The sequence below is a fragment of the Penicillium psychrosexuale genome (assembly GCF_028828465.1).
Source record: "Penicillium psychrosexuale strain IBT 29551 chromosome Unknown utg000004l, whole genome shotgun sequence".
Taxonomy (NCBI): domain Eukaryota; kingdom Fungi; phylum Ascomycota; class Eurotiomycetes; order Eurotiales; family Aspergillaceae; genus Penicillium; species Penicillium psychrosexuale.
In genome coordinates, this window is record NW_026643189.1 from 3,118,920 (window position 1) to 3,135,794 (window position 16,875).

Genomic DNA, 16,875 nt, shown 5'->3' on the forward strand with positions numbered 1-16,875 from the left:
ATGCTTGAATCAAAAAGGTAAAGGCAGTTAATTAGACGCTTTCACGGGTCATTTTCGCGTGTCAGGACATTTCGCAATATCCTGACAGATATATGAGAGATTGTCTGACTCGGGGGAGTGGCCCACTATATAGTTACCCAATTAGGTCCGCGCGAACTAGTTAGTCAACTAACGAAGAAGGATATCACGAGGGAGAAGAAAGAACGACCAGCAAAGAAGAGCGGCGACGAAATCATTCATCCATCTCAACATCCGTCTCAACATCCATCTCAGGGTCACAGTCGAAGATCAGGTCAGACTCCCATGATCCTTCTTGTGTCCGGCAAGATGTGCGTTTGGAGGTGGCGGGTGACACCGAGGCTGCTTTCCCCATCAGGTAGACTAGCAGGCCAAGCACTTGTTCGAACCCATTTCCAACGACACCGACAATTTTGTACGACCACTGGCAATCATTAGAATCAGGGTTACTGACACGATTTACATATACTTACCCGAGACTCATTGTCGAGCTTCATGAACGTGAAAGTCATGGTATCGGTGGAAATTCCGTAGACAGTTGTGTCTGCCTTGCCAAGTTCTTTGCGCTGCTTGTGGACGCACCCTTTTGACAGGTCAGCCTAAGAGCGCATTATGACGACGATATCGTGATTTACTTACCCATATATGCCAGCGCCTGCGGAATCCCTGCGGTACCACTGGCCAGTTTTTTGGCCTCTATGATGACAACGCTCAAGTCGATGTCTTCCTCCTCTCCGTACCAAATGCCGTAGTCGGGCCGCCCCGACAGTACCCATGTATTCCCCTTCCATTTCACAGGGTTATACGCCCATGTCCGTTCCATCTGAATGTTAACGGATCGAGCAGATTTGCTCAAAAACGACAATACTAGATCGTGAGCACAGACAAGGAGGAGGTTGAGCTTGCAGCGGATGAGGGCTTCATCGCGGCTGGCGCCATGAGCGCGGTCGGACTTTTCCAACCAGAGTTCTAGCTGAGGTTAGCTGATTTCTTTGCATGATTCAGGCTAACATACTGAGATCTGGCGGGATGGGGACAGGCGCAACAAAGTCGAACTCATTATCTACAACCAGGGTGAGACCCAGGATCTTCTGGACATCCTGCAGGGTTAACGAGGCTACTGCAAGCGGCATAGGAGTGTCCAGGATCGTTTCCAAGTCTTTGGTGTCAATCTTGTGTTCAATAAAGCGGCGAATGATATACTTCAAAGCGGAAATAGTAGACATTGCGTAGATGTAGGGAATGCAGGATGTCTTTGATGAAGTGGGAAAGCGAAATAAATACGGCAAGTTCGGGTTGTTTATTGAGAATAATAAACCTAGCTTGTAGACCGCGTCCTTTTCTAGACATATTCAAAGTGCTTAGGGTAAGTAACTAGTACGTGAAGGGTTACGGAGTATAGTTAGTGGACCCCCTTGGCTAATGCGACCCCCCCTGGCTGGTATTCGGACTACCGCCCTCCACACCGCCTTAGTGTCGAACTCAGCAAGACGGTAGATACCTACAATTTGTATAGAAACCGTTAACAAAATTGAGTCACTTTTATCATATAAACCATCCTTCAACAACTACTTCAAAAACTGCTCCAAAAACTACTTCAAGAACTGCTCTATTAAGTCTGGCAGAATTAATTGATGCCTTCTGTGTAAGGCGGAATCAGGCGGAATCAGGCAGAGGGGGGTCCCTATAGTTAACTAGATTAGGCTTAGTTCGTATTCATTCTCTGCCAAATCCGCCGATCACCTTGTTACGATTTTGTCCATGCGAAAAGACCCATCACGTGATACACACAGGAGGCTTCTGATTTAATTGCTTTGCTTTGCTTTGCTTCGCTCCGCAATTACTAGAATACAGGTCCTTAACTGCCGAATCGGGTCAAGACGACGGTGTCTAGACAATTGTGGGTCATAGTGGTACAATCGCCTATCCCAGAAACCGACCTCGATACCTCCTTCCCCCATTATCAGACATTATCTCCCAGGCTTATAGCAAGTGAGATGAATTTCACTTTTCTATCACGCTGATTTTAGACTTGCGTTGCTAACGCGCAACAGGAACGGATTCACAAGTATGGGAAAGAGGTTTGGCTGGCAACGGAGAAGAGAGTAAGTCACTTTTTTTTTTCCCGTGGTTACTGCTAAGGACTCTGACTTATTCATATAGATCGGTACTATCTCCTATACATCTGACCATCCAAGTCCATTCCCGCTGGCTATCGGCATGACCTTGGCCTCATTATGGACGATGATTCACCTCAACTTATCAGCCCACCTGGCTATCCCGCTGTGTCGAAATTGGCGTCATACTCCGCTGCGCTCGCTGGGTCTGATGTCTACGTAATTCGAATGAATACAGCCGTTAAGAGGTAGCTTCTTCTCGAAGGACCCGTCGACCCTAATGTGATTAGAAACGCAACGGTTATAGATAACTACCTAGTACCCATGTGACCGCGCTGCGTATTCACAGAGTACGTCACTTTTATGGAAAACGAAGGAACCGTTCAGCCCTGCAGATGGGTTGTCAGGATCCGTCCTCTATCTTGGACGGCCGACAGATGAGTCGAGCTGGGCGGTTGTATTCCAGAATTTCTAAGTGCTCTGTACCACGCTCGTCGATCCCAAATCCGGTATATCTCAATAAGCAATTGTTAAAAGGGGATTTTGCTCCCTGAATCGATAAGGTCTTCCAAATTGCCATAAGCAATGATGAGCATCGGGAAAGAGCTGCAGGACAGAACGCGCAGGTTTAGACCGTCGGGTATTCTCGGCCCCTTATCAAAATTTGCTCTGGCTTTGGTTTGCTTAACAATCTCCAGAAATTCTTACTGTTTACTATCATTTCAGACTGCCCCAGTGATAATATATTTGTGAGACGCCAGGTCGATCAGAAGAGAAATGGTATATTCAACGAAATAACTCAGATGGAGAAAGAGGAAGCAAGTAATTACAAGAGTGGGAAGCAGCCTTATTATATAGCTGCTAACCATTTTGCAAACGTTGTAAACCTCGAATGTCTCTTAGAAAGGTTCAATTTATATATAGCTTTAGTAAGTCCAAATGTCAGCGACCCCAAACGCCAAGGCACAATAGTTATCCCAATAAAAAGTCTATACATTTAACTCCCGTACAGATGCAATAGGCAAGGTCTCTCCCTTCTCTTTCAAAGTCCACGCCGCACTCTTACCCCATGAACGGGAGAATCTCTCAAGCGCAGCTGTAAGTGCACCCATCTTCGGCTCTATATGCTTCGACCACTGCTGAACAACATAGAGCAAGAACGTAAAAAATACAACCAGAATAAACCCAAGTCGGAATGGGCTCGGCGTTGGAATATAAGACTCCGGGTCCGGTGTTCCATCTGCCCTTAAAGCCGGCTCAAAGCCAATTGCCATGGGAAGATACAGCAGGTAAACCAGAACAGATCGCATTAACGGTCCGTGGATAAGATATAGCGGGAAGCTGATCGACCCAAGCCACAGCAGCACGGGATGGGAGAGCATCCGCCGCATGGAGGGAGAAAGCATCACGCCAAGACATATCATCTGCGCCCCAAGGCTGGCATAGTAGCGGCTGACGTTGGCATCTCGTGGGAAGATGATTTCGGCAAGCGATGCAAGCTGGGAAGACCACCTGGTTTGGTCGGCGTATTGATCTGGGTACGAGCAGATGTACAGGCCTAGGGTGACTAGCCCGTAGGGTAGGAATTTGAAGAGCAGACGTGGCCGGAGGGCCGTCAGGTTGTAGAATGATAGTTCCGCTAGTATCATGCCAGCGAAAATATTTGTACCAACAGTACCTGTAAGAAATGATTAGCGGGGTATTCAGTATCGCGATATTATTCCCAAACATACCATCCAGAGTTACCCAACTATAGGTGTATAGGACCATTTGCGCACAGAGGCGGAACAGTGGTGTAGTATTTACCAGAGCCAACAGGGTCATGAACACATATAGGGAGCCACGGAAAAGGGGTAGCAGTGCCCATTGGGGTTGGTCGTAGGCATTTTCTCCGTACATCCAAGTCCCCACTATCTCTCGCATCAGATCCACGACGGCCGTTTTCAAAGATGGACTTTGTTGGGGGCTTGTCGCTCTGAGCCAGTATGCATCTACCCTTCTACCCAATTGGTAGACACCAAACTGACACAACAGCCAAGCTAAAATTGTCATCAGAGCAGCGGGGAAGACCAGTCTCCACTTGCGCCGGAAGGCGCCTGTCGAGAGTGTAGCAAGAGCATCGCTTGTAGCTCCCCGTCGAGCTAGCTGGAGCGGTTTTAAGGCATTCACGAACCCGAGTAGCACCATGAAGATAGCTACCCAAGCCTGGCCCTGTATGACCAGTCTAAAGAACGGCCGCTGAAACAAAATAGACTTTCCTGTTTCCGCGAAAGACGGCGGGATCAGATATGTCGCAAAGGATAGACAGGTATGGCTCGCGACCACAAAAACTGCGGCAATTCCTCGCAGACCCTATAAAAGCATGTTAGTCCGTGACAGTTCCACAGTGGGGATTTTCAAATAATACTCACATCTGCCCAGCTACTCGGACGGATATAAGATGCTGATTGCTTGTCGACAATAGCCATATTGGGCAAACGGGTTCATTGCTGGTACTGGTCAATAGTATAATGCAGCTGCAGCTCCCTAGGCACATATACATAAGTGCGGTTCGCAAATCATGCCTTCTTCCGGGGAGACATTGCGAGAAATAGACTCTTGAAATTAATACGGAAACGTCAATGTGAGCTCAATTTGAAATAGTTGACAGTTGACATCCGCTATCCGAAGACGGAAGGGTTCGAGCGGGCTAACATTCCACGGCCATACGCAGATGAATTAGGAGTTGTCAAAAGAGGAGTCGAAATATTAATTTGCGATATTTGATTGGTCTGGAATTCAGGGGCTAAGTACTCCGTAGGAAAATAGAACAAGAGTTCAGCTGACTCCGTATGCAGTTTTGTGTGTCTTTTTTTGTGTGTCTTTTTTTGTGTGTCTTTTTTGGTAGTTCTTAGGTCTATTTAGATACCTTCTCGGATCTTTCCCCCTTAATGGTGTTTGAGCTAAGAAATAAGAAGCATATAGTTGGCGTAAGGCGTAAAGTGCTGTATAAAATATACAACATGCGACTATTAAAGCCCAGAGTTCCTGATCGACACATGGATTTCTGACCTATCAAGTTTTATACAAAGATTCCAACAATGCGAATGTTGTAGAATAATCAAATACCATTCTAGAGTACATATCCAACGGTCAATCTACTCTCTATCCTCAATACTTTGTACTTTGTAGTCAATATGCCCCTTTGTCCATATTACGTCACCTGACCCTAAACCTGATCAAGGCTTTGTTGATTTTGTTTCAACTGCGCCTTTTCTCTCTTCTTTTATCCACAGTCCTCTGGCAGGCTGTGTCTCCCGAATTTGGCCTCTCACCTCGTGTCTTTCGTTTCTCCAAATTCCTCATTCATTCTCTAGCGCTTTCGCACTCCCTTTTGTTGAGAATCTCCCTTTTTCCGGTCCGAATGCTTTCTGGTTATCGATCGATAGCTCTCCTTCAGCGATAACAAATGTCCAGCGGGAACTGGGTGCGACATCGTGGCCATGGTCACAGGAAACGTAAACCCTCGCTATCCGCCTCCCTCGGCTGATTTCGACCTTCCCGGCCGGCGCAGAGTTCCTCACCCTCTTCAATTGGAGTCTTTAGTCGACCCACGCCCGCGAACCGCAAATCCGGCTCCGAGATCATCACCTCACTCCCCCCGCTCTGCAATTCGCCATAGATCGCGTTCGCCTCAGCGGCGGCCTCACAATTATCATGACAACCCGTGGCCACTCACTCCGCCTCACTATGGCCCCTCTCACGGGACGAGGGGCGAATGGAAAACCCCTAGAACTGCCGGTCGCACTCGAGCTTACGCCACACCACCTGAAACCTATTCCCCGAACTGGCCCGAGCGAGATGACCTCGAACGGGCAGTGCATCGGAAAGCTATGCCAGCCCGAGGGGGTCTCCGTATATCCATGTCAACTTCTAGGTTGAATAATAGGCGCCCAAGGACGCAGGAATCTATGGAGCGCCGCTTTCAGGACATGAGCCCCCAGGAAATGTCCATGACAGGCTTCACAACAAACGGGCCTACCGAAGAGAATCAGTCCCGACCAAGTGTCAATTCGGAAACCTGGCGCTCGAGCGCCGAACAAGCAAGCGGAACAGAGCGCAGCAGTGTCCTAACCAAGAGCAGCTCGATCACCGATCTTTCACCGGATACCCCCGACACGCCTTATGGGGACGACAATGGGATGAGTGTCGAAGACGCGATTTCCATGTATCTTGATGGCTTCAGCGACGTGACCGAAGAGCCTGGCTCGCCGAAATCCCACGCGGGGAGTAAAGCGCCATCAGCAACGCCCCCGCCGTCACGCGATTCGAACCTACATGAATTACAACCGCTAGAATATCCGTCGCTGAGCGACGTTCCTCCGGCATCCTCGATGCCACATTTTCCCAGTTCTCAAGATGCAAGGCCAGATTCATTGTTTTTGCCAAACATGGCTTATTCCGAACCCAACCCCATACCGCCCATACTTCCAGAATCGCCTCCAGAGTTCACACCATTAGAACCTGCACTCCCAGAACATCCACCTGAACCCGACCCGTCGGACCCTGTTCCGCCAGACTCTCCGCGCGATCTCACCCCCTCCGATATCGCTCCCTCCGATAGCACCCCCCAACATCGCCGGCAGCTGATGTGCATCATACACACCAACGACAGCCCTCGACAAAGGTTTTTATTCCGGGATTAGTGCCGCCGCAACTTTGCTCTGGAGATGGCCCTCGAGACGGTTACGGATTTCGCAAAGCTACCCAATATGTGACCCTGGATGAATACGAGACCTGGAAAGGATCCTACTCCAGCCATGTGACGCAACGGAGAGCCAAATGGTGTGAATTGCTCAAGGAACACGGGCTTCCCATATCAGAGCCCACAATATTTCCGCCGCAGTCTTCGAAAGTCAAGCGATTTGTTCGCAAAGGAATTCCTCCAGAGTTCCGAGGTGCGGCTTGGTTCTATTACGCCGGCGGGTACGAGCATTTGAACCGGAACTTTGGCCAGTATGATGAACTCGTTGCGAAGGCCATGACCTCACCGAGTAACGACGACAAGGAGCACATCGAGCGTGATCTCCACCGCACATTCCCCGACAACCTCCATTTCAAACCGGAGGTGACTCAGGAAGCAGAACAGTCCGGGAGCAGCAATCCGAGTTATTCTAATGTCACTACAGAAACGCAGATGATTCAGTCTCTACGTCGGGTTCTGTATGCTTATGCGCTGCACAACCCGAAAATCGGATATACTCAATCTCTGAATTTCATCACCGGAATGCTCCTTCTCTTCCTCCCTGAGGAAAAAGCATTCTGGATGTTGCATATTATCGCCGCAGACTACTTGCCTGGAACCCATGAAATTAGTCTGGAAGGTGCGAACATTGACCTCTGGATTCTCATGGTCCTGCTCAGGGACACCATGCCGGGCATCTATTCGAAGATCGCTTCCATGGGTGGAACCCCGTCCGGACGGGGCAAAATGCCTCCCTTGACAGTGAATTCTCGGCTGCCGGACATAACCCTGGGACTGACCAATTGGCTTATGTCGGTTTTCATCGGAAGTTTACCTCTTGAAACTACCCTCCGAGTTTGGGATGTCTTCTTCTACGAGGGCTCCAAGACGTTCTTCCGTGTGTCTTTGGCAATCTTCAAAGCATGCGAGAAGGACATACTCGCCGTGACAGATCCCATGGAGGCATTCCAGATCGTCCAAACCATCCCCAAAAAACTGTTGGATGCCAACACGTTGATGGATGAATGTTTCGTACGTAAGCACCGCGTCGGACAAGGTCGTATCGAAGAACTCCGAGCTCAACGCCGTACGGCTGTCCGCCAAGAGAAGTTGCGACGATCAGTAGCTTTCAGCAAAGGTCAGCTTCATTCTGGGACGGATGATTTCGCCGGCCGAAGCAACACACCAACCCCAGGCATCGAGCACCGGGTCGTCGGTTCCTGGCGTCACTTGAAACAACATGCATTTCGATAAGCGAATGGCCATCTCGGCGTCCATGTCTGTTGGGCGTCTTTCTTAGACAATGGCCTGTATTCATAATTGCGAAGTTGACGAGGTTTAGCGAGGGCAGTTATTTGCCTGCATTATAGGCGTCTTGGTTTCGAAAGGCGAACTGGGGGAATCGAGCATTTACGGCATTCATTTTCTTGCATTTGTATCAAATTTCAAACACTTCTAAGTACGACGCTGTATAGCGCTCAAGGTCGTATGCCTGGATTTATTGCCTGATATCTATACTATCATCCATTGAAATGACTTGAGTCGGTCTGGTCCCGGTCTGTTTGTCTAATATCAATTCTTTATAAAATATGTACCTCGGGGCCGGTAGCACTTTTTGTGAAGTGTAATTTTCATTCAGATGCATGAATTATATCGGAAATGTGTAAGGGACTACGAGGACTTGAAGACGCAGACTAATTCCCATCTCCACCTAGGCTACTAGGTCTGAAGATGCTGATCTACTTGCTTCTGATAGAAAGGAAAAATCCGCAAGTGCGTGTTTGTATTCTTGAAAAAAAAACTAAAGGGTCAACCGATGGGAGAATCCATCCGCTTACTCATAATCCCCCCTGATGTGATCGGTCTTCGGCTTCCAAGCAAAAAGGGCAGTAGCTGTTTTGGTATACAATTACATTACATTGCTGTGTCCGCCATTACTGAAAATAAGAAGAGCAGTGATCTCGCCATTGGCTTAACTCATCAATTGTCTGAAGACCAAAAAGGTACCTTGAAGTTCAAAAAGAAAAGAAAAAAGAACCCGATCACTCTCAATACATTCAGCAGAAGAGTCGTTGGAGGTCTTCGTTATAGCACCCTTCTCAAACTATCGTTGCTGACTTAGCATTTTAACGCTTCGTTTCACTTTCCTTCTGACCGTAGAGACAGTCTGGCAAACTGCTGGCCTATCGTGAATGAGCAGAGCCGTGCTTATCGAACCGTTTCAGGTCCCGGAGGCAGTTTTGAAGTCTTTCAAGCTTCTGCATCGCTCTTGTCCTCTCCTCGACTACTTCCTTACCCTCGCTGGCGAGGCCTTGAACGTCGGTGTCTTGCAGGTCGTAGACCGTGTCCGCCATGAAAAGAGTCGGTAATTTCTGGATCAGGCATGCTTCCACGACCAGAGCTCCAACGTTGTCGATCACGTTCTTCAGGGCAACCTAGATATCCAAGAATTATTAACAACAGTCCTTGGCGGTTTGAGAGTATGCGTAGGCATATACTGAAATCACGAAAGGAGCGAGACGGATATATTATAGTCAGAGAGGAAAAGAAAAGTAAAGTCACCTTGTAATATGCCTCCATGTAGTCGACGGCTTGCGAGCTGGCGGCTCGCTCCATATCTTGCTCGGTGTATTGAGCCACGGACCTAGCCAGAGAACGGTAATCAATTGTGCGGAGGCTATATAAATGCGCCGCTTGAATTTCCTCGGAGGTCGTTAAAGCTGCCTCGACTGCGTTGAGATATCGCTGTTCTTGCACCTTCTGGACAGTAGTCGTGAAGTAATGGTTATAGGTGATAGGGTGCCCAGAGTAATGCGGATTGAGGATCTCGGTAACCTTCTCTTGGAGATTCTGCGCCAGGATTTCCATCTTCGGGTTGATGATATCTCGACGTATGCGTTCCGTGGTCTCGCCGACAGAAACCTGCTCGAGGATGTCGTTGATGACTTGATGAACAGCTCGAATGATCCCAGCGATGCATCCACCGACTATATTCTTCCATGGCTGACATTGATCTCTGAACAACTCCGCGATAATCATGGGGTTCCAAGTGCCAGGCAGTTCACGACCGCGGTTGCGTCTCATCAGATTCTTGACTACTTCCACATAGTCAGATCGTGAGATCATAGGCAATATTTCTTGCATTTTTGGCTCGTCCGACTCTTTGTCATCTGATTCTTCATCGACAATGACTAGAGCCTTGCCTTCTTTGCGCATCCGCTCCTCGAAGGAGGTCAAAGTAGCCTGGACAACGGCACGAAGACGCCTATGGTAACTCTCACCAGAGCGGCTGTCTCCGAAGAACGAATAATTCGAATATTCGCCGTTCACGGCAGCTTGCATGAGCATCGAAAAGTCTTGTCCAACCTTGCCAAGGTATCTTCTCTGATCAGACAAGGTGGCCCGCGAGGCTCCAAGCTTGTCAAGGATGGTATTGCAGCCAAGTATGCCTGATTCAACGTCGCCCTGGATAGAAGAAAGATAGAGAATAATATGGTCAACGAGGACATTACTTAGTCGTGGTCCCAGCGTTTTGGCACCAAGCTGATTTGACTCCAGCTCTGTCCAGACACCACTGGACAGGAATTCTTCCTCGGCTTTATCTCTCTCAGCAGAGCTGGCATCGCGCATGGCATAATCCCGATTCTTCAGAACATGCCACCCAAGTCCGAATCTCACGTCATTGTTCTTGGCTAGTTCCACATAGGCGCGCTCGCTGTCTGACCCAACATCCAGTGTGTCCGGCTTGGTTATCAGGCCCATGGTGCGGTCGCCATGGGTATCCAGTTGTCGAGCAAGCTTAGTGACCGACTGCAAAGCGAAGTCGCTCTTAGCGGAGACCACAGCCATAATGATGCTCCTTGGGCGCTTCATATAGCCCATCACCAGCTCTTCCACCAATTCTGCATCTTGGTCAGACTGTTCTTTGTTCCCAGCCCGGAACAGACCCGGCAGGTCCACCAACGTCAGATGTGGTTGGGTCGGGCCGCACAGCTCGATCCGAAGGATGTCGGTGCTGAAGCCCTTATTCGCGCCATCCAGTCCCATCACACTTTCGGCAGTATTCACCACCATTCCAAGATTGAGAGGCTCTTCGAGGTCGAATTTTTGGGAGCGGAGTCGCACCTGTTCCTCTTCAGGGCGAGTCGGGTCCGGAATGAGAGAGACGTCGATGCTTGTCCGGTCTCCCCGTCGAAGGACCAGCTCGGTAGCAAACCGGGTACACAGATTGTCCTTAGTCGGAAAGGACATGCCTGAGATGGCCTCGAGTACTGAGCTCTTCCCGGAAGACTGATCGCCGCAAACGATGATCTCTGGAAGGTCGACCCAACGGGTAATCCCTTGCAATCTGAGTTTGTCGATAATATCAAGTAGGTCGCGATGGTCACTGGATTGGAGATTTTTGGTTGCCATTGTGATGATCCTGTTGTCAGGTAGAAAAAGAAAGGAGAGATGTTGGTTATCAAAGTGAGAGATTGCTGTGACCGTTGTTTTATATGTCCTTCGCCAAGTTAAAACCAGCGGATCCAAGAGGAGTCATGCTCCTCAACAGGAGTCGCAGGCTTCGCCGCTTAGGGTACAACTGTGGCAGGGATAGATGCCGCCCAAACCAACACAGCATTTCAATGAAAGGAAGCGGGGTTAGGCAGCGATGCATCAGTATTTGCGCTTGTAGCAAAAAATATCAGCCGCTAGAATAATATCTTGGTCATTCGACTTTACAATCTGCCAGACTCACCAAGATATCCATATCTTCATTTTCCGTATGGCTACGAGGAAGAAGAAATGCAAGGCTTCACCGTCATTCAAGAGACCTCCATCATCCACGATGGGTGATCTAGACTCTTCGGTATCAAGAGACCAGGAGATTATTCTCGGCCTTATTGCTAGGTAAGAAGTCACCAATTCAGGATGACATTCGTTCTGAAACTAACGCCAAGGTAGCCTCCACCTCAACTCAGACTATAGCGATTTGACTATCATTTGCAAGGATGCAGTCTTCTCTGCTCATAAGCTCCTCGTCTGCTCCAGATCAGAGTATTTTCGTCGGGCTTGTTCTAGCGGGTTCAAGGTAGTCAAAGTTAATCCTGTGGACGATTCTTCGTACCAAGACTGACAAGCGGTGATGACTTTTAGGAAACCTACAACCCGATTCATCTGGACGAACAAGACCCGATCCTAATTGAGAAGATGCTGGAATTCCTATATACGGGAAACTACACCTTCCGATCCCGCACGCCTAAATCCCCACAGACTGTTGACGGTGAAGCTCACGCAGAGGAGCCAACGATGGAGTCGCTCCTGCCAGAGGAACTGGCCATGAATGAATCAGCTCCAATTGACGAAACCCTATCCGAGCAACGGGACACCGTAGAGCTTGTGGCCGATACATTGGCTGACTGTCATCCATGTTACTTCCATGTGCGCATGTATGGCGTGGCGGATTACTTCATGATCGGCGATCTGAAAAGCAAAGCGGAGGGACACTTTAGTGCATCATTCATGGATTGTTCCGAAAGAGAGTCCTTTGCAGAAATGATCCAAGAACTTTATTCGACACAGGCCAACTACCAGAAGCTGAGGCAATTGGCGATTCAAATGATAGTTGACAACCTACCGCGTCTTCGAACAGGGCGCACTCCTGTGATTGATGCCGAACTCATGAAGTCGGTGCCCGATTTTACATACGATTTATGTCAAGCGACTCTCGACAATTATGTGCCACACATTAGGGAAGAATACTACTTCTAGGTCCGTGTGAGGTTTGATCCCTGGATTCCCTCAAGGACAACTGGAAATCTGCCAAATTCGTAATGGTAGAAATTCAGAATATGATGGACAACAAGCTAGCCATAGAATTGAAGATTTCGTATGAATAATAACCAAGTAAACATTCGAGAGCATGCTATAGATTCATTTTCCTAGCTGCTAAGGCTGTTTAGTTAAACCAAGCTTCACCCAGTAATTCTTTGCTGTTGGACGAATGGATTTGCAAAATCTATTCTGTTTTAAAGCTCTCACCTCGCCCCGTCCCTTCCTCATTTTTTTCTTCTTCTAACAAGCCAAGGAGTAGGTCATCATCTTTCCATTTCTTTAAAGCCTTGCTCTTCCATGCTTCCCACTCCTCATCTTCAAATTTGAAGGCCCGCTGGAGTCCTGCGAAGATATGTGAAAGGGTCTGTCTATCTAGAAAAGAGCTCTCAGGACCAAGAGCGAAGAAAAATCTTTGAGCCTTCCTGCCCTCGACGACACAAACGGCAAGATCCTCGCGGCCCTTTTCGCGAAAGATGGCAGCTAGTCTCAATTCGTCCGCGGCTAGCTCATTAGAGCCGTTGTAGAACTCAGCTACCGGCCACATCATACACGGGGAACAGAATGCCTCCGCCTTAGAGACAGTTTGCGTCCATTCCCAGTCGATGATACCTACAATATCGAAACAGTCATCAACCAGAATATGGTCACCCTTATCATCCGGGTGCTTAAGAAAGAATTGGTCGCCTAGTGGGACGTCAAAGAGAGTGCCAACAATATCCTGGCGAAATCGATGGAAGAGGTATGTATCTACCGGATAGCAGGGGTCAATCTCGCCGCTAGCTATCATTGTGAGGTAGGACTCGAGGATAGCCTGAGAGTACTCGGGCGAGGAAGAGAATGGACCGAGTGGCCCCTCTCCTACACGGAATATGGATTGATTTGCGAGACCTTGAAGGCTTATGACATCTCCCGTCGAGGAGATTAGTGATCCCATTACTTCGAAAGGATGCCTATCAATCTCGAGGGAAATGTCAACCAACTGCTGCATGACCTTCTCTTTCTGCTGAGGAGTCGCTGCCTGCCAATCCAGAGGCTTTCCATCTAGCTTTTCCATCAGAATATAGTCAACTCCGATTAGATTTTCTGGATCGGATTCGCATGCCCAATCAAAAATCTTGGGCGTGGGAATGCAAGTATACCGCTGGAGGTAAGTCATAGTGGCAGCTTCGCTTCGAAGTATCCAATCACGGACTTCCCGCGGCGGTGATGAGGTTCTTGCGAGGCGAAAACGTGCGAGCCACTTGACATTATCATCGAAGGTAATCTCGGCATGGCAGTTCTGGTTCCCCATCATGGCAGACAAGCTCTTACGAGACAAGTCAACCGTACACGAGATACCTTCTCTGAGCATCGATGCGCGGAAACATAACTTGGAGCAATCTATTCGAAGGCATAGTTCGTCTATGTGACGAGCCTCTGTAGCTGCATATTGAGCAGAGTATGACTCCCAGTTTTCCTATTAGATGAGCATGGGCATTTGTATTATGGCTATACCACAAACCTCTGGTTTTGGGCATTTGTGCCACGGCTCTCGACGGTGCGTGCGACAGAAGTGTCTATCGCACAGCAAGCAATCTCCTGCTCTCTGCGCAGCTGGTTTCTTACAACTTTCCCATTCGCATGACCAGTGAGGCATTGTGGAAAAGTTGGTCTATCGAGGTGCCCCACTGGAGAGCTCTAGAGTAGCAATGAACGAATCTTGTGATCAAGATAATGACAGCCAGTCCGCGTTTTGTTGATGTTCCTTACAGGCGGTCGGGAAAATGGAAAGTCCGCGAGTTTCACTTCAGCAACGGGAAAGCCCCTCCTGTTTTTTGGAGGGAGAGAAAATATACTCGTTGAATTGTTCACACTGCCAATGTTGCCAGGGCTGCATCAAAGGTGATTACCTAATCCATCTCGTTTTCCAAGGTCCCAAGGTTAACGCGTATGTTAAGGGGCAATATCAAGTCGCTTCAAGTTCCTACTGCCCTACGTAACGAAGTCCTATGCCAAGCAGGTAACCGACTTGGCATTTCTCTAGTTTTAGGCAATCCAGTTACCAATTGGTAGATGTCCTTAGTTAATTAACCACTACTCCTTATAGGGCTGTAATAACAGGACATGACAGAAACAAAGCTGGGCAAACTATAATTCTCGTTGTACCTCTGTTGTAGGTCCTACCTGCTCTCCAATTTCCGGAGGTCCAAATTACATTGTGGATTTCTCGCGAGCCATGGATACTCTTCAGATGAAATCAAAGCTCCGTCAAATCAAACTATGACGAGACGATCGGAAATCTTCAACGATCTAAGAAAAGGGTCCACGGGTCGATTTAGCGCAGATCGGCGATCGCTAGGGCTGAGTTCATTGCCAATCGAGGTCTGCGATTCGATTCATGTCGTCACCAGTCAAATGCAGTCAAACCTAAAAAAAACCCTTGCTGCCCCTTTTGGTTCTTTTTCCTTCTTTCGTTTGTTTTCCCCCTTCTCCCAGTCTCGCAGATATGAGTGGACAGGCTGCTAGCTATTACAATAACGAGGGCTTCCCTCAGGGCCAACCTCAGTATCCGCCCAACTATGGTCATGACCAGCAACATGGGAACTATCAACCGCCGAATAATGCGCCATACCAGCAGCCAACCTATCAGCAACCTCCATCTGAGCCCAAACCACCGCAGGACCACCAAAATGTCCCAGAGTCTGGATACACTTTTGACCAGGCATTCAAGATCGAGAAGCCAAAGTGGAACGACCTGTGGGCAGGTCTTTTGGTGAGTGTGGCCGTGTCGAATTGATAACCTCCTTTAGCTAACCTATTACACAGTTGATCGCAGTCTTCCTCGGGTATGCCGCCGTGTCCGGACTTACCATCCACAAGTATGCCACCAACAAAGGCTTCAACGGAGGTGGCATTTACGACTCGAGCAATGATTTCTCGCTGGACACCAACACCCTCGTCTTATTTATCTTCGTCCTTGTCGTCGCCCTAGTCTTCTCTTGGCTCTATTTCATGGGCGCAAGATACTTCACCAAGACCTTCATCTGGGCGACCGGCATTCTCAACATTGTCTTCGCCTTGGCAACAGGAATCTATTACATCACGCGCAAGCAATATGGAGGTGGTATCGTATTCCTCATCTTCGGCGTCTTCGCAATCGTCTGTTTCATCAGCTGGATCCCGCGAATTCCCTTCACTGCCTTTATGCTGCAGACCGCCATGGATGTGGCCCGAGGCTACGGGCACATCTTCGTAGTAAGCGCGCTGGGCGGAATCGTGACGGTTGCTTTCGCCGCCTGGTTCTCCGTCACGATGGTTTCGATCTACGTCGCCTACGAGCCCGATTCCACTGGCAACAACCCATCCTGCACGAACGGCGGCTGCAGCAGAGCAAAGGTCATCGGCCTCGTCGTCTACGTGACCTTCGCCATGTACTGGGTCAGTGAGTGGATCAAGAACACGGTGCACACCACCGTCGCCGGTGTCTACGGTTCGTGGTATTTCTTCAGCAAGTCCGCCGGCGGCATGCCCAAGGGCTCCACCCGGGGCGCCTTCCGTCGCGCGACTACATACTCCTTTGGCAGTATCAGTTTCGGCAGTCTGATCATCGCGTTCATCAACATGTTGCGGCAGGCGTGCTCGGTCGCGCAGCGACAAGAGGCTGGACAGGGTAACTTGGTCGGTAGTATCTTCGTTTGGATTTTGGGATCTATCATCTCGCTGCTGGACTGGCTTGTTACGCTTTTCAATCGCTACGCGTTCTGTCACATCGCACTGTACGGAAAGGCTTATATCCCCGCAGCCAAGGATACTTGGTCTATGATGCGCGACCGAGGAATTGATGCTCTCGTGCAAGACTGCCTGATGGGTCCCGTGTTGACTATGGGCTCGACTTTCGTCGCCTATGTCTGTGCGCTATTGTCCTATCTCTATCTGCAGTTCACCAACCCCGCGTACAACAGGGATGGTAACTTCACCGCGGTCATCATGGCTTTCGCTTTCTTGATTGGTCTTCAGGTCTGCCAGGTCTTCATGACTCCCATTGGTAGTGGCGTTGAGACTATCTTCGTGGCGATGGCTTGGGATCCTCAGGTCATGATTAATGACCACCCGGATATTTATTACAAGCTGGTGGAGATTTACCCTAGAGTCCAACAGGCAGTTCACGCTTGAGCCCTCCAGACAAATTTACAGCAGGGGCCTTGGACTTGTACTCTAACAGTC

General features: G+C 49.0%; 7 protein-coding genes across 7 annotated transcripts; 3 read left to right on the forward strand and 4 right to left on the reverse strand.

Moving 5' to 3' along the window:
* Positions 1 to 232: 232 nt before the first annotated feature.
* On the reverse strand, positions 233 to 1,244 carry N7518_007018 (uncharacterized protein; the record flags this gene model as incomplete). Its single annotated transcript, XM_057187945.1, has 4 exons — positions 233 to 442; positions 492 to 584; positions 854 to 987; positions 1,034 to 1,244. The coding sequence occupies 4 exons, from the start codon at positions 1,242 to 1,244 to the stop codon at positions 233 to 235; spliced, it is 648 nt and encodes a 215-aa protein (XP_057039648.1).
* Positions 1,245 to 3,124: 1,880 nt separating this feature from the next.
* Positions 3,125 to 4,603, reverse strand: N7518_007019 (acyltransferase family protein; the record flags this gene model as incomplete). Its single annotated transcript, XM_057187946.1, has 3 exons — positions 3,125 to 3,813; positions 3,869 to 4,487; positions 4,547 to 4,603. 3 exons carry the CDS (start codon positions 4,601 to 4,603, stop codon positions 3,125 to 3,127), a joined length of 1,365 nt encoding a protein of 454 aa, XP_057039649.1.
* Positions 4,604 to 5,617: 1,014 nt separating this feature from the next.
* N7518_007020 (putative GTPase activating protein (Gyp3)) lies at positions 5,618 to 8,112 on the forward strand (the record flags this gene model as incomplete). The annotated part of the gene is made up of 2 exons (XM_057187947.1): positions 5,618 to 6,682; positions 6,739 to 8,112. 2 exons carry the CDS (start codon positions 5,618 to 5,620, stop codon positions 8,110 to 8,112), a joined length of 2,439 nt encoding a protein of 812 aa, XP_057039650.1.
* A 929-nt stretch (positions 8,113 to 9,041) lies between these two features.
* N7518_007021 (dynamin family protein) lies at positions 9,042 to 11,271 on the reverse strand (the record flags this gene model as incomplete). Its single annotated transcript, XM_057187948.1, has 2 exons — positions 9,042 to 9,293; positions 9,421 to 11,271. The coding sequence occupies 2 exons, from the start codon at positions 11,269 to 11,271 to the stop codon at positions 9,042 to 9,044; spliced, it is 2,103 nt and encodes a 700-aa protein (XP_057039651.1).
* Positions 11,272 to 11,686: 415 nt separating this feature from the next.
* N7518_007022 (BTB/POZ domain-containing protein) lies at positions 11,687 to 12,609 on the forward strand (the record flags this gene model as incomplete). Its single annotated transcript, XM_057187949.1, has 3 exons — positions 11,687 to 11,748; positions 11,803 to 11,929; positions 11,995 to 12,609. 3 exons carry the CDS (start codon positions 11,687 to 11,689, stop codon positions 12,607 to 12,609), a joined length of 804 nt encoding a protein of 267 aa, XP_057039652.1.
* A 247-nt stretch (positions 12,610 to 12,856) lies between these two features.
* Positions 12,857 to 13,966, reverse strand: N7518_007023 (uncharacterized protein; the record flags this gene model as incomplete). The annotated part of the gene is made up of 1 exon (XM_057187950.1): positions 12,857 to 13,966. One exon carries the CDS (start codon positions 13,964 to 13,966, stop codon positions 12,857 to 12,859), a length of 1,110 nt encoding a protein of 369 aa, XP_057039653.1.
* A 1,191-nt stretch (positions 13,967 to 15,157) lies between these two features.
* Positions 15,158 to 16,824, forward strand: N7518_007024 (choline transporter-like family protein; the record flags this gene model as incomplete). The annotated part of the gene is made up of 2 exons (XM_057187951.1): positions 15,158 to 15,424; positions 15,478 to 16,824. The coding sequence occupies 2 exons, from the start codon at positions 15,158 to 15,160 to the stop codon at positions 16,822 to 16,824; spliced, it is 1,614 nt and encodes a 537-aa protein (XP_057039654.1).
* Positions 16,825 to 16,875: the final 51 nt, after the last annotated feature.